The sequence below is a fragment of the Arachis ipaensis genome, chromosome B03 (genome assembly GCF_000816755.2).
Source record: "Arachis ipaensis cultivar K30076 chromosome B03, Araip1.1, whole genome shotgun sequence".
Taxonomy (NCBI): domain Eukaryota; kingdom Viridiplantae; phylum Streptophyta; class Magnoliopsida; order Fabales; family Fabaceae; genus Arachis; species Arachis ipaensis.
This window is the reverse complement of record NC_029787.2, coordinates 41,569,311-41,587,122: the sequence shown is the minus strand read 5'-3', so window position 1 is coordinate 41,587,122 and position 17,812 is coordinate 41,569,311. Positions and strand designations below refer to the sequence as shown.

Genomic DNA, 17,812 nt, shown 5'->3' with positions numbered 1-17,812 from the left:
AAAACTTTACACTCAAAATCACTAACAAGAACTCTCACCCTTAGCTCCTCCAGAACACAACTATACATAAAGAAATACTCAAAACCCTCGCCTCTATGAAAAACCCTATCATCAACCGTACAAGGGAGCAGCTCCAACCGAACCCCAGAACTAACCCTAACAACCTTAGCCTTATCTATTTCATTCACAGCACCAACATCCAAAAATAGAGAAACACGATCCCTTACATCATCATTCACCCAGTCATAGGACCAGTTTACCTCCTCTTTCGATTCTTTCTCATAACCCATTTGAAAAACAGAAGCAGAGAAGAAGAAGAAAACACGATTAAATAGAAAAACCAAATAGAACTAAGAGCACTCACCTCTTTTACTCATTTTTGGTTGAAAACGCTTGAGAAAACACAAACCAGCAAACATGCAAACCTTCAGAATTCCTAACCTTTAATTCCCACACTTTAACCCAAAAATTTCGCTTCCACTTCCCATCAAATCAGTCACGTCAAACCCAATAAAGCCCACATTGGAAATACGCAAACTCATTAATGACATCACTTAATTATTTTCTCTATCCTAATCATGAAAGCCTATAGTCTCAGTAACTGTTCAATAAAGCACCTTGACCTGGGGGCTACAAGGTAGAAGCACACGCCGAACTGTTCAGTAGCCGACTCATACGCAATTAAAAGATCAACCTGCTTCATTAAATATTTTCCCAGGCTAAGCTTGGGGGCTGTGGTCCGGCCATTACAAATCCTATGTCATAATCGGCTTTATCACTCATAACTCGCCATTATTCACATCTATTACCCAGATATTTGGCGTTATAAGTCGGCATTTTAGTCATTACTCGGCAATTTACGTCATTAATCGGCGTTACAGTTACTAATTAACAATCAATATCATTTATTAAAAAGTAACGTTACAAATCAGCTTAACGGACTACTTCACAAAAGTGAAACGTCCAACCCTTATTATTGCTCTTTAATACAGGCAATAAAGCAGGAACATAACCGATTTACACACTATCACCTATAAAAGGTATGATCTTCTATCCTGAAGACACATTGAATTCTCAATACTAACTTAAGCTTCGGAGTGCCTTTGCAGGTACACTCCCCCTGTCTCTTGCTCAAAGCTCTACGCGATTGGACACCCTCTTGGAGTAAAGCTCGGACTATCATAAGGCTTGAAGGTCGGCACCGAAAGTCATAGCTCGGCGTCGACTCCCAGAGACTGAGCTCTCCCTCCAGGTATCCATACATGAACATTATTATTATTATTATTATTATTATTATTATTATGTACATTAAAAAATAACAGGCCAAATTATTGCCATAACATAATAGAAGTATGGAAGTTTAATAGTTAATTTATTACTTTTTTTATTTTAGTCAAAATTAAATGTTTTTTATTATTTCTGAAAAGAAAATCTTTTGAGAAATTTAATAATATGTGATGAGGAACACCAAATAAATTATACAAAAATCAATTAAAACACAATATAAAAATATCTTTAAAAAAAGACGTTTTAAGCGTCTTTATCTGAGTGACCTCCTTTTATTTTACATGTAATGTATAGATCAAGCATATTCTTATGTAGTATTAGTACGAGTATCTGTGATAGAGTTTCTACTTTCGACCTTTTTCTCTGTTTTCCTTAATTATTATTTCACATTATTCAATTAGTATAGAAAATATATATTACTCATTTTTGTATATTCATTATTCAATTAATATGGAAAATCCTAAACCCCTTAATCGAAGAAGTAAATACTTTCTATATTAGTAGGAAAGCACCCCTTGATAAAAAAGAGTTCAATTCAGTCCTTGTCCCTTAATGCAATAGGACAACGTAATTTCTGTATCATTTCTATCGTTAACTCGTAACGAAAATTATTTAGATGGTATATTAGGTGATGACATGTTAAGTATCATGCTATTAAATTGATTATGAACCTATTTATTTATATTCACTCAAACAAAATGACATTAATTTGATGTCAAATTGATTAGGGACTTATTTGTTAAGGGTCTAGTTAAAACAATTCCGCTAGAGAACTAAGAGGGGGTTCAACCAACTCCTGACAACTTTTTAATAGGCTAGACCTCAAAGTTCATCTTAATAAAAATAAGTTAATATACATAGATGTTTCTTCTGCTAAGTATTAGAATAGTTTTTTTATACTAAATGGATGTTCTTTTATATATTTTTCGAATTTTTTTGTATTACAAATGTGAATGTCTCTATTTCTTTAAGAATTTCATAGTTTTTTTTTTTCAAATTCTATAGGTATCTAATTATTTTTGCCAAAATATAACTGGATATTTCTTTTGTTAAGCATTAGGATGTTTTTTTTCATATTAAATGAATATTTTTTTTTATATTTCTGTAATTGTTCAAGAACAATTCGTGCTCCACTACTCCTTCCTTAAATAACTCCTGAAGCTGAACCAAGTGTAAGGCACTGCTCTTTTCTTGCAAACTTCAGTCGGTTCGGACCCTGCCTCATTATGGCGGCGCCACCTGTGGGCATCTCAAAGATCTGTTCTTTCGGAAAATCCCATGTTATCACATAGAACTCTTCCACTTGGGCCTTCCTCAATAGCCCTCCAGTGCTTCCTCCGAATATTAGGGATTGCGTGTTTGGATCCAGCTCAGGTAGGGTGAACCCCACTGGTGCCTCCTCTTTCTCAGCCGCAGGTGCTGCAGCCTCTACTTTCTCCTCTGCAGCCGAAGCTCTTATGGTTGCGAACCTGAGCTGGGGCTTCGCGGTGGTGAAGAACACTGCGGGTGGTTGCTTCCAAGCACGATCACTGGGTTTGGAAGTAGAGAGCGGGATTCCGAGGAAGCATACCTGCTCCTTAGTGTGCTTGAAGGAAGGAACGCCGATGATGTTGGAGAGTTGACCGGTGGAGAAGATATGACCGAGCTTGGTGACAACGAAGGCGATGGTAGAGCCGGTGCCGAGACCGAGGACCATGCCGGACTTGACGTACTCGACGCCTTGTCAGCGGCGAGCTTCTTGGGTCATCTTGGGTGAGGGCAGGGGCGGAGAGGGCCTGACGGTGAGGGAGAGGGATCTATGTGTGTGGTTATTGGAGATGTGTAGGTTAATGTGGGAGAGAAGAGGAATGTTTTTATAGGTTTTAATTAGATTTACTTAATCAGTTTTAAATTTTTTAAATTTTGAATTTAAAAAATTTAAAATTAATTATTAATAATTATAATTAATTGAGTTGTTCATTTTTTGGCTTATTAGAGACTTGGTTTCCTATACTTTTCCTATTAACAAAAGGATAAAGTATTAAATTGATCTCTTACATTTGGGCGTAATCCTATTTTGGTTCTTGAAGTTTAAAATGTCCTATTTGAATCCAAAAAAGTTTCATTTAACTTCAATGTAGTCCCATTGTGAGGCCAAAATTAAATAATTAACTGAATGTCCTATATGATAGCAGTACAAGAACAATGTTGATAATTTAGAGAACAAGTACAAGCTCCAGAGGTACAAAATCAACCGTGAATGCATCAATATATTTATTTATCATTCTCCTTAATTTTATAGAAAATATTTCATTTAAATTGTAATAAAAATGATAAATAAATGTATTGATGCATCCACGGTTGATTTTGGGCTTGTTTGGGTGAGCTTCTAAAAAAATATCTTTTTTTGAGTTATCTTTTTTTAAAAGATCTTATGAAAAAGTAAAAGTAATTTTATGTTTGGATATCTCATGCAAAAAGATCTTTTTATCTATCAATTATATTTGGGTATAACAACATAAAAGTACTTTTTTGTTTATTTATTATATGTAAAACATCTTTTTTTTAAGGAAAAAAGATCTTTTAAAAAAAGATGTAAATTACAGCTTCAATGAAAAAAGATTTTTTTTTTTTAATTTTTCTAGTACTTTTACTTTTACTACTAGAAATTTGCCAAACACGCTAAAAAATAAAAAAAGATCTTTTTTCATTGAAAAAATATCTTTTTTTTATTAAAATAATGGCACCCAAACAAGCACTTTGTGCCTCTAAAACTTGTACTTGTTCTTTAAATTATCGATACGTAGGAACCAATTTAGTACTTTACCCTTAACAAAATATATAAGACAAAAAAAACTAATACAAATTAAAACAAAATCGGTTTATTTATTTTAGTCAAACCAAATAATTAATGTAATTGATTAGTTACCGTTAATATCATCAAACAAAAAAATAATATTAATATAATGAATATCGTAACAATAAAAAAATAGGAGTAATTATTATTTTTGTCCCCAACATTTAAAATAAGTTCCAAAGTTATAATCTTTAAATTGTTATTTTTAAGTTCCTAACGTTTCATAATCGTCTCTTAGAACATTGGGAGACAAAAATGATACATTATTTTTAGAAGAATTACTAAATCCAATAAAATGAAAGTGGATTTTAACTGAATGAATTGAATTACAAATTCAAAATTTTTAATAATGCTTGTAGAATAGCTAGTAGATAAATTTATGGAAAAGAGAAAAAAATGGTACATATATAATAAATTATAAATTAAATTATTTTAACTTTAAAATAAATTTTAATTTTATCTTTTAATAATATCAATTTTTCACGATAGATAATTATTCAATTCATTTTTTTAATTTTACTCTTAATAAAAATAAATTTATTTTAAATGAAAGTATGACAAATCACATCAACAAATGGAATGATATTCAATTTTACATGAATGTCATAATTGCAAATACGGTTCATGGAAGTCTTGTATTGGCCATTACTATGTAAATTGAAGCAATATTATTCGATTTACATTGATTATGTAACACCCTAACTACCAAAACTCACGTTTTCGGCTGCGCGACTCTGATAGTTCAGATATTACGACACACTTATACTAATTAATACTAAAATATGAGCCTGTTTAAAACTTTAAATCGCAATACCGCTCCCAAAAATACTTTCGTTCGATTATGTACATCCATAAATACCATACAACTTACAACAACTCATAAAGAGTACATCCATATATATACATAAATATATATATAAATAATATTACAAGCAATAATCAATACAATTCCTATCCCTCTTACAGATTATATCAAGATAAAGGCGAGGGTACAATAAACCATAACTAAAACAATACAGAGTATCACAACAACAATTAAATAAGCTCTTCGTAACTTCTGCGCCCATATCCTGAAAGGGGAAAAATGTAGGGGGGTGAGAACATCATCCTCGAAAGGGTTCTCAGTAGAGAGTTTTTGGGAATTACTGTAATAGGATACGTGAAGATAAACCGTACCAGTGATTAATAACCGTCTTATGCCTCTTTTCAAAAACAACGATTTACAATAAAAGAGGAATCGGAAAGCTTTTCTGAAAGAGGAACAGTTCAATTCTCAAAAACTCAAAAGCCTTTCAAAACGGTTTATCTATGCTGAACCAAAATAGCCTTTCATATTTTGTTCCGAACCAGAAACACAAAACCGAAATCAACCATCGCTTCATCTCATTCCAACCACGGCCCTAGGTCCAAACAATCCAACTATCAACCAATCACCACAGTCCAACAGAGTCCCAGTAGTAAACACAAATAGGAAGATGCAAGCACAAACAAACAGTTATTGCAAGTAGAACAATTAGCAATTAATCACACAGGCAAACCAAGTATAATATGCACACCCAAACAATGTCACATAGATGCATATGATGCATGCCTGTCCCTAGTGGCTGATGATATCATTTGTCGGTTATATAGCCAACCCGACACGTCCTGGTAGCTAACCATGGACAGAAACACCCATCGCGGAGCAAGTAGGTTTGAGCTACAACCCCATTGCTACTACCTGCTCAACCCAGAGCCAGTGGAATAACCACTACTGCGGCTACTACCCAGGCGGGTGTTTAAAAGCTCAACCTGGAGCGAGTGGAATCACCACTACTACCGCTACTACCCAGGCGTCACAATCTCTGACCTGGAGCAAGTGGGACGAACCACAACCCTTGCTACTACCCAGGTATCTCAAGCATATATTCATTCAGTCCCAATCATGGATCAACATCCATCTCAGCCATTCCGGCTCACGGTTCAATCCAAAACCAGCCAATATTCATAATCATACACAGCCATTCCGGCCCATAACAAAACAGTACTTCCACCATTCAACATCATCGAATTCATAAAACCGGCATTTAAGCCTCAAATCACTTTTCTCAAGCCATTTCACTTTGAAATCAAATTTCAACTCTTTTCAGCCTTGGCTTTAAAGATCTCATTTTTCAAATCATCTCAGGCTCATAAGCCAAATTTACTCAAAGTAAGTTCCCTTTTTAAAACAAAGCCGCTCTTGGCATCCTCTTTCCAAAACTTCCAAAACTATGGAAAGTTAAAGATTCAATTTGGGAACAATCAAAATCACCCATTCCACAATGGGATTTTATAACAAAGTTTCTCGGCAGAGTCCCGAGTCTTTAGGGAAGGTCAACCTATATCAATTCCTTAAAATTCATTGAAACTCTTAAAATCATGGATTCTCGGTTCAAGTAAATAAAACTGAATTTATTATGAAACCGACCATACAAAATCACAAGTTCCAACCCGGTCCAAAAATCAACTCATTTGAAAAGGAACCGGTTCATTTGAATCAAACCACTTTCAGGTTTCTTTTTGGAACCCATTTTTCTAGCTCTTCCAAAATGCCTCAAACTTAATTACTCAATCAAAAGTCTAGATTCCTTTGAAATCACTAAAAGCTCCTTCTTATATTGAAATCAATATTAGAGCATCATTCTTTCCTTCAGTGATTCAAACGGTAATAATAGTTCATTTCTAAATAAGTCAAACTCAAGGCATAAAGTTCACTAAATAATTAAGCTTGAAAATATAAATATTCTCTTAATAAATCAAATAATACAACTTCTCAAATCCAACCCTTTTTAAATAACTCTTTAAACAAGACTAGGATTTTGTAGAAATTTCGGCAGCACCTCCCCTAAAACTTGGACTTTTGCCACCCGGTTCGGGTCCCAACTGAACCGTTTCTCATTCCTTTTCAACAGCTCAAAACCAGAAATCAATTCAAAGCAAGCTAAATCCCACAGTCGCCTCAGTGGCATATCTCAAGAAAACCATTTCAAAATCAACTCAATATCAACCGATTTAACTCATTTCCAAAGCTTTAAAGAAACGGTTCAGTAACAAATCATTTGTCCAAGATCAAGTCAATTAAAGTAAACCAGGCTGAATTCAAAAGTGCATTCGCCTTTTCACACCATCAAATAATTGACTCAAATCAAATCAATCCTCAACGGATTAAACTCAGATTTCAAATCTTTAAAGAATCACTTCAAAACATTACATTTCACAAAGCCGTACAACAATCCAGCCAAACAAACATCCATAATCATTCGAGTCAATCAAATAATACACAAGGCAGATACAATCACTAAATACACCATATCTCACATCAGTATCCATATGTAATAATTCCAATAATAAACTATAGTTTTCAGAAAGCGCCCCTACCTCAAATGCAATCTAACTACGCGACATAAACTCTTTCTCTTTCGGTTCGCATTCCGCGGCAGCTGCATACACAGTTCTATTTACTTTCACAACAACAGGAACGACTCTTATTCCAACCATGCGATTACCAAAACTCCACCCTAGCACGTCAATATCACAGAATTCTCACTAATCCACAGCAAAAATAATAGCGGTAATGATATCAAGATTAGAATACCTACTGCAGCTATAGGAAACAGAACGATGGAGTAACACATAACAGAATCAGGGACCTGTGCACCGTCCTAGCTGCAGTAACACCATTCTGTTTGGTAAGGCAGCAGGGTTACCAACAAAATCAGAATAGCGGAGCAAACATAGAAATGGAACAGATTCAAGAAAGGAGACAGCAGTTACCGGCAAATCTGGCTCGGTTCTGACAATGGCGTACAGCCGAGCAACTTACAACAATCAGAACCCACGAAGCCAGAGGCTTCAGCTGCGGTCTCCGGCGGCCGGCACAGTGGCCTGAAGCTCCGGCGACACCACAGCAACATACGGAAAGCCCAGCAGCTCCGGTGATGGATCTTTGGCGACGGTGGAGGAAAGGGGGCGACCCTCTATAGCGGCGAGCCCAGCCTCGTGGTGGCGACGGCAACCCCGCGGCAGCTCCTTTTTCGCACATTCTCTCTCTCTCTCTGTGCGTATGGCCAGCAGCGGCGGCGATGCAGTGAGGGCGACGACAGCGACGCGGCATGGGTGCGGTGGCGATGAAGGTGCGACGGCCCCCAAGCCCGCGACAACCATCACTCGCGGACCAACCTTCTCCTCGGTTCCGCTCTCCCTGGCGACGGCGCAGACGGTGCGGCGGTGGCGGGCTAAACTGGAGTGCGATCGGCGGCTCGTGGTGATTTGACGACGACAGCTCTAGACACGGTCTCCCTTCGAGACTCAGCGACGATGCGGCTGCGGCGATAGCGGCTCCTCGCCGGCGCCGTACCTCCCCTCTCCCCTCTCCTCTTTCCCGTTTTCCTCCTACCCATTTCTTTCCTCTGCATCGTGTTGCAGCTGTTGCTGCTGTGTGTGTTGCGTTACTGAGAGAAGGAAGGGAAACAGATAGGATGCGGCGGCTGGGTTGGGAATTAGGGTTTTCATTATTTTGAAAATTAGGGTTAAAGGTATTTTAGTAATTTCACTTAAAAATAGGGATAATATAGTAATTGAAATCCAAATTAAATCCAACACTAATTATATATAGAAAAATACTATTTGCTCATCCATTTTACAAATTACTTTCAATAAAAGGTCCAAATCAAATAATTAGAAATAATATACTTAATTTCTTCAATTTCCAAAATAGCAGTATTAATATTTAAAATATTACTTATCTAATCCAAATCATATAGGAAATCCTTATTATTTCACAACTACCAACTTTATAATTTGAATATAGAAAATAATCCAATAATTGTAAAATTGGATAATAACTATAACTTATTTCAAATTCAATAAATCAAAACTTGCTTTAATTTTCTTTAATAAAGAATCTCTGAAATTAAAGCTACAAAAATACTAAATTTGAAATTTGCTCATGATAGCCCTTTTTCAAAAGCTCTAGGTCTTACAGATTATATATAAATCAAATTCATATGATTCAAATTTGCAAGTGTGGCAACAAGTCAATGTAAATCGAATCCATTGGGATTGATTATTAAGAAAGAGCATTACATGCACTAAATGAACTCATATTGATTCGATTTACTAGTATAGGCATGCATTTTGATTAAATCAAATTCATTTAATCGATTTACTAAGGAGTTTGTGTTATATAAATAGGATAAGAACGTGAAGTGTTCAATAGAGTGGAATTCACAATGGCTAGTGAAAATAGTTTTTTAGTTCTATTGCACTACAGAAGAACGATTAAGAAAAAAATGCGAGAGAAAATAAAATTTAACGATAAGGATTTGTTGAGTGTCTTCATCAGACCTGCTACGAGCTTTGTTGATTTTCATAATACCATACTCTAGAAATTGGGAATGCATGGAATGAAATGGGTAGATAAGTTATTTTATAGAATTCTGATTTCTATTGTTCACGATGGGGTGAAGTACGACTCGTTTGTGATAGACAGTGATGACAATTTGCAAGTCTTATTTCACTGTTGTCGTCAGTTTTCCAAGGTGAGAACCCATGAACTATTGGACAAGTTTGGGGATGTAGTCTCTAGTTCAGGAGCATTGAAACCGGAATCATCAATCAGTACCAATGGCAGCAGCCTCTAGTTTAACCCATGTTGTTGCCTATAATGGCATTTGCGAGAGATTTGGTGTCTTTCGTAGCTGATCTAAACCATGATGACATTGCAGAAATAGGTGATAACAGGAATACTCCTACTATGATCCCGATTTTTGAAGAGGTTGGAAAACCAGATGTTGTGGAAGATATACATGGGATGACAATGATGTGGAGTCCACCATGATTGATAATGATAGCGATGATGATATAGGGAGGAGTGTTCCTATTGGGGCTGGTGGAGCATCGAGCTCAAAAACTTAGCAGTATCCCCCGTATTTTTCGACTCTAGACTTAGAGGCTGTGAGACAATAGGGGTTCTCGAATGTAGAATTCGCTTTCAGGGTCAGAGATTCACAGGACACCGCAGGTCTAGCTGAGTTCCAAGTACCTTAAGTACTTCGTCGCCAATGGCCAATGAAAGGCGTCAAACCCATCGGGATTGAAACTCGAAAACCGCCAGAAGATCCATGACTGGAGGAGCTGCAATGGACCGGCCAACTTAACCACGTTCTTGTTGGACACACAGTACAAGTAATGGTATAACCACGAGAGAGCAGCGAATTTCCAGTTGTATCTGTCCATGTCCTCTGATCTCGCTACGTACGGTAGCTACCGAATGTGCATATGTGTATCAGATTTGTCACCAAAGAGTTAGGTCGATAACAGCATCATGATATATGCCCTCGCATACTTCCTAACTGTCTCCTTGTCTGCGTCCTGAGGAAGGACACTGAATGTCTCCTGCATCCAAGTGCACTTCATAGTGAACTTGTCAATGAAGTCTAGCAGAGATAACACACCCAATATATAGCTGCTCAAACCAGACCCATGCAGGTTGACCACCTGCAATATACTTCTCGAAGTTCATCAGACATCCACTGACGTACTATCCGTCGATCGAGAAGCCTAACTGGTATGCAACATGCTGTAGCGTAATCGTGCACTCCCCGAAATGACATATGAAATGTATGCGTCTTTGGATGCCATCGCTTCACACATACACTGGCGAGCGGCTCATCCAACATAAACTAGTAGTCGTTGAGCCTCCCCAAGATGGACTAATCATGCACTGACTAGGGGCATGCGGTGCTGCCTTCTCATGCTGGTAATACATCGGTGGGGCTGCATAATGATAAAAAAATCTCTAAGAACTATAACAATTAATGTAAAAAATATTGCAAATCTAAAATTAAATTCTAGAGTAAAGGACAAATAAGTCCCTAACCTTTTTTCTACAGACATTTTCGTCCCTGACCATTGAAAAATACTTTTAAGTCCCTGACATCCTTAAAAGTTGGACAGATCAGTCCCTCCGTCCAAATGCCTCCGTCTAGGGGTGAAAACAGGCCAGGTCAGGCTAGACTTTGCTCTTAACAGGCCTGGCCTGTCATGTAGTCAATTGGCCTGAGCCTGGCCTGCAACCTGCTATATACTTTTTTTAAAGTACTAAGCCTGGCCTGTTATTCAGTTTGGCTTGACCTAAAGCCTGTTAAAAGGCCTGATAATTTTTTTTTACAAAAATAAAAATATTATTTAAAAAAAATATTTTTAATAAACATATTTATATGTAATATGTCATATTTAATATTTATAAAAAAATTTAAATTTTAAAATATTTAAAATATACAAAACTATTTATAATTAAATATAATAAATTAAAATATTTCATAATTTTGTTAATAATAACAAATTATTTATATATGTAATAGCCCGAGCCTGGCCTATTAACATAATAAGGCTTTTATAAGAGTTTGAGCTTGTTCCTATTTTATAATAGGCCAGGCCAGGCCAGACCAAACACAGGCCAGGCTACAGGCCCCTGGTAGGCCGCCTAGCCTTTTTCCACCCCTACCTCCGTCAGACCCAACGAAAAAGTCTGATGTAGCTCCCGTAATGCTTGTCACACGTACGCGTGGGTCACGCGTATGCGTCGCCTGACAGAATTCCCTCTCACGCGTACGCGTCGCCATGAATGGGAGAAAAGTAAATTAAATTTAGCAATTTAATAATATAGAAAGCATGTTTTCAATCATTAAGCACACTTAGGAGAAATTCACAAACTATATTATTTTAGTGAATATATGTGAAAAAATTGATAAAATCCACCAAATTCAATACAATATAAACTATAAAATTGTGGTTCATCAACTTTTCCATACTTAAACATTAGCATGTCCTCATGCTAAACTCTCGTAGTTCATCAACTAATATGCAAAATGCGTCTACCTACTTGGTTAAAAATGAATCAATCTCCAAGAACATATATGAACAAGTAGGGCTAAGATAATATGATGATTTATGAATTCCACTAATTCAAATCTCAAAATGAAGTATAAATATACTTGCAAGAAGAAAGCTTGTGAAAGCAAGGATAAAGGGATTGAGCATCGAACCCTCACCGAAAATATTTGCACTCTAATCTCTCTAGTGTTAGAGGGTCGATTCTCTCAATTCTCTACTAATATTGCTTTCTAAGGCTTGCTCTTCTTCTACCAATAAACATATATTCAATGCATGGATACACATATCAAGAGGTCTTTTCTAAGGTTGTAATAGGGTTAGGGCTAAATTTAATTTACTTTTCTCTCATTTGATACCTTGATATGTTTGTTTGAGTGATTTAAAGTTTTGAAGGCAAGAATGACTTGAAAGAAATGGAAAAAAGCATGCAAAGTGGAGAATTCATGAAGAAATGAGGATTTGCTGAATACATGACGACGCGTACGTGAAAGAAGGTTATCGTCGGTTAGAAATTTCACACAAATAATCTCGTCGAAGTATAGTTCCCAACCAACAAACAACCTTCCATCAAGGTTTAATTTTATTTTTCATGAGTGCAAACTAATAAAAATACCAAGAGTATTAGATCTCGGGTCGTCTCTCAAAGGAATTGCAGTGGGGTATGCATATTATTGATTATGAGGTCCAAGGGGTGGTTTGCATATAATAAGACTAGAAATTAAATGACAAGAAAGTAAATCAAACAACTAAAGATAACAAATACTAAAAAGAGGCATTCATGGCAAGGATTGAGAATTAAGACTTTCTATCCTAGTCATTAATCATAATACAATAATTAACAAGAGTTAATCCTATTTCGTTATCTCCAACATCGGGAGAAAGTTAAATAAGCCTAGTTAATCCCAATCCATAAGTAATGTTAATAGATACAAGACTAACTAATCACTATAGATCATCAATCTAAATTGGGTATTAATAACTCAAGATTACCTAATTTCTCTTTCCAAGCCAATAATGCACAAAATCTACCTTAAAGTCCAACCAAGCATTTTGTCAAACACTTGGAAGGCATAAAAATAAAACATGGTAAAGTTATAAGAAATATAAAATCTACTACTACCCAATGCAAGAAATCAACAATAACAACTCAATTAAACATCAAAAGAACATAAAACATGAAATTGCATTAAATGAAAAAGAAAATTAACAAGAGTGTTCATAAACTAAAAGAGGCATAAAAGAGAAATAAACAAGAAAAACTAAAAAGATTGAAGCAAATCAACAAGAAAAAGTAAAGGAAACTAAATCAAAATAAGTAATTAAACCTAAATCTAAGAGAACACTAAACTAAAAACCCTAATTTCTAGAAAGAAGAGGGAGTTTCTCTCTCTAGAACTAACCTAAATCATGTTTCATACACTATCTAATTGCTCCCCCTTTCTCCTTCTTGAATTCTGCATCAAATAGTCTCATAAATGAGTTGGATTTGGGCCTCAGTGAGCTCAGAAATCGCCTCAACATGCTGCTTTTAATGAGGTCACGTGCCGCTTGTCACGCGTACACATGGTCACGCGTACGCGTCATCTGGCAACTTTTCTTATTACGCGTCGCGTCAGTCACGCGTACGCATCGCCTTGAATCTTTCAAATCTTTATTTTCTATGAATTCTCCATCTTGCATGCTTTTCTCTTCACTTTCTTGATCCATTCCTTGCCTCTTAACCCTGAAATCACTAACAAACACATCAAGGCATCGAGTGGAATCAAAAGTGAATTAAATTTAACTAATTAAAGGCCTAAAAAGCATGTTTTTAACCATCAAGCACAATTAGGAGAAATTCATGAAATCATACTATTTCATTGAATAAATGTGGGATAAGTTGATAAAATCTCCTAAATTCAACACAAGATAAACCACAAAATTGGGATTTATCCAATCTCCCCACACTTAGACTAAGCATGTCCTCATGCTAAACCAAGAAAGACAAGAAAGGGGTAATAACATTTATTCAATGTAACTATCTAAATGTAAGCTACTTACATGTATCTAGCTATTTTAATTACTATCTATCTATCTATATAGAAGCATATATGTGGTCAAAGTGAGTCAAATCTCCAAGAAATCATGTATGCACAATCAAGGGCTAAAATAATCATACCAAAACCAAAATCATAATTGAATTGAGTTATTCAAAAGAGTTCACAAACTTGCAAGATAAGCAATGATCAAAGATGGACATATGGTATTGAGCAATTGAACCCTCACCGAATGTGTATATGCACTCTAGTCGCTCAAGTGTTTAGGGTTAATCCGCTCAAATCTACTCTAATCATGCTTTCTAAAGTTTGTTCTTCATCTAACTAATCAACAAATATTTAGTGTACATATGCAAATATCATGAGGGCTTTTGAAGGTTGTAATGGGGCTAAGGTAAGGGTGAGGATATGTGTATGGCCAAGTGAGCTATCATTTGAATCTTTGACTTACCTAAGTTTTCATCTAATACATACACACACTCTATACAATTCTAAAATCAAACTTAGCTACCCAAGATCTCACTTTTACATATATACATATACTCATGTATCAATTCCAATCTCAACACATATGCATTGATCTTTTTATTGAACTTCACATTGGGATAATTTTGTCCCCTATTTATTTATTTATTTTTCTTTTCTTTTCTTTTCTTTTTTTTATTTATTTTTTTATATGTATGAAAGCATACTATACACAAAGGACATCAATGCATATGGTTTCTATACTTTCAAATGAGTATACACTCAAATTCTCAATATTTCTCAATAAAAACAAAACACATTCTCATCAACCAAAGTTTTCATATTTTCCCACACTTAATTAACACACACACTCACTATCTTAAGCTAACCAAATATTCAAATAGGAAATTAATTATTTTTCTCTTAAAGATAGTGATGTGGTAATATAAAGAACAAAAGGGGAAAAGACTCAAAGTGGCAAACAAAAGTAAATGAAATGGTAGGCTATTTGGGATAAGTGAGCTATAATCAAATGATTGCCTCAATCACATAATTGCATGAATATACACTAAATAATGGACATATAGAATGGAACAAACTAAAGATTGCAATCATAGAGAGGAAAATACACAAGAATCAAAATCATGGTTAAATGATGTAACCATATAATTAGGCTAAAACCTCACAGGTTTTGTGTTCTTAGCTCAAAAACCATATTCCAAACTATATATATACATCATGCAAGTTTCAAAAAATTTTAACTCAAATCAATTTGAATCTTAATGCCTTTTTAAGAAAAAGAATTTCTTGAAAATTTCATCAAATTGACCAACATTTATTATATATACCCTAAATGATATGTGTGATTGTGAAAAGTTAAAAATCCTTAGTTTATTTCTCGTTTTCAACCAAATCAATTTCTCATATGCAACGAAATAAACTAAGCTCCATTAAGCACATTTTTCCAATCACAACTAATAAACTCATATATGTATATATATATAGACACACACACACACGCACACACACACAACTAACCAAAAGATGTGAATCAAACTAAAAATCTAAGGTATATACAAGCAAAAGTACAAAATGCGATAAACTAAAAAGTATCCAAAATAACCAATATGTACAAGAATCCAAAGGTGCAATAAAGTAAAAATAAAAATACTAAAAATAAAACAAAATAAAAAGAAGAAGTGTCTGAAATGGAATTGGTTCACCAAAATAATTCTGCCGATGACGGCGGCCTCCCCACACTTAGAAGATTGCATCGTCCTCAATGCTAATAAACTCAAGCTGGGTGAGAAGGGTCAACGTCTGTAGCTCCACCGTCTCCTATGGGTAAATGTGGCTCTGGCTTGGGCTGTGGCTCTGGCTGTGGCTCCACAGAGATTTGTTGCTCTGTAGGGGCTGTGTCTGTGTAGGGGCCTCTGTCTGATGTGCCTCCTCCTGCTGAGCCTCCTTCTTCGCCTCAGACTGGTCAGAAGGAGTGTCGGGATTAGATGGAATATCAGTGCCGTCTGCCACCATCCGCCTCAAGTGCTGATATCGTCGCTTGTTGCGACGTTCCATCTGATCCATGCGCTCAAAGAGATGCTGCACTAGACGGTACATCGGCTGATGATGTGGATGATGGTGCTGGTCTAGAAGGTGCAGATGGTCCTGCTGCAGCCAAAGAAGTAGCCAGTTCAGTAGTTGCTGCTATAGCCGCTCGGTCTCGACGCCGGGCTACTGGACGGTCACCAAACTAGTCACCCTACGGGATAACCTTCTCCTTACCGTGAACTGCTGGTGCCTCATCACCTTGCTCCCAAGGTACCTCAGCCCGGTGAGTTAGCTGTGTGACCAAACAAGGGAATGGCAGGTTGCTTCTGACATGGGCCCGGTACATATATCTCCTGATGAGTTGTGGAAGGTACAGCTCCTTCCCCTCTAAGACACACTAGATCAGAACTACCATATCGGCCAGGACCTCAGTAGAATGAGTACTAGGCTTGACATAGGTGCATAGGATCTGCTGTCACACCTTAGCCTCCTTCATCAGATAATCGGACTTGATGCCCTTCGGAGTCACTTTCGAGGATCCTTGCTCCCAAGGGGTGTCAGGATGGGCAACCGTACGATGCACTGCGTCCCAATCAAAACTCATGCAGTGAATATCCTCCTCAGCCTTATGGAAGGCATCCTTATCGCTGATCTTTGGCTGAAAGTAGAGGATGTCTTCAATAGCCTCTTCTGTAATCAGAATCTGCCTGTCTCTAAGGTGAACTGCATCAAGGGTCACTCGGTAGAAATTGCAATAGAACTCCTAGACCTAAGACTCGTTCACTCTCACTAGCTCTCTGTCCAAAAAAAAAACCCAACCCTACTCCTCAATCCGATGCTCAGTATATTGCTTCAGATTGGAAGGTACAGCTAGTTTCTTCTCTAGAATGAGGTTCCGCTTATCAAAGTGCGGAAATTTGAGCTCATAGTACAAATTGGCGAACTTAACTGAGTTAGAGGAAGGCGTAGCTTGGTCAGCCTTCTCCTTCTCACTAAGCCGCCACTCGGATAAAGCCACATTCACTGACTCAGCAGATGGTCGTGATCTCTTTCTCTTGCTGGAGGTGGCCTTAGCTTTACCTTTTCCTTTATCAGACATCCTGAAAAATAGAATTCACAGGATACAAAATATCAAATGAAAGTAGAGGAACAGAAAAGCAAACCGCATATAATCAAACAGACAAAAATTAGAAAATAGAAGGGCATTGAAATAAAATCATGAAGTGAGTATAAAGATGTAAATTCTTGGAATGAAAGAAAAATGAAATTCAAAAGTCAATCAGAAATCACAATCCAAGAATTTATACAATAATGCCTAGAATACTTGTTTGTTAAGAAACAAAATTTATCATGCCGTAAAAGAATTCAAAAGAGTTAAACTGGGAAAGGGAAAAACTAAGAAGAAAAGTTAATTAAATCAAAAGTTAGAAAAGCAGGCCAAAAATTAGTGGCATAACAATTATTGAACTTAACTAAGAGAAGTTCAAAAAGTTTAGGAAACAAGCATACTCACATTCATGAATTGTAATGCAAGTCATTGATGATGAAATATGTAATGCAACATAAGCACACAAAGAAATAAAAGTCATCATCAATGTGTTTGATCACAAAATTGTAAAAATTGGTGTGAAAAAGATTGAGCATGCACTTAATGTAACCCAAAGTTGATTGAAAACTGAAACTTTATCAAACGGTTACAAAAGTGAAACCGCACCAATAGTAA

At 36.3% G+C, this 17,812-nt stretch overlaps 1 protein-coding gene across 1 annotated transcript; it reads right to left on the bottom strand.

Annotated features, from left to right (window-relative positions):
* Positions 2,417-3,138, bottom strand: LOC107633034 (photosystem I reaction center subunit II, chloroplastic-like). Its single transcript, XM_016336669.2, has one exon. It carries the CDS (start codon positions 2,981-2,983, stop codon positions 2,432-2,434), a length of 552 nt encoding a protein of 183 aa, XP_016192155.1. The 5' UTR covers positions 2,984-3,138; the 3' UTR covers positions 2,417-2,431.

What these genes read in the sequence shown, in the direction of transcription:
- LOC107633034 (XM_016336669.2), bottom strand. Translation starts at nt 2,983, where the DNA reads ATGGTCCTCGGTCTCGGCACCGGCTCTACCATCGCCTTCGTTGTCACC.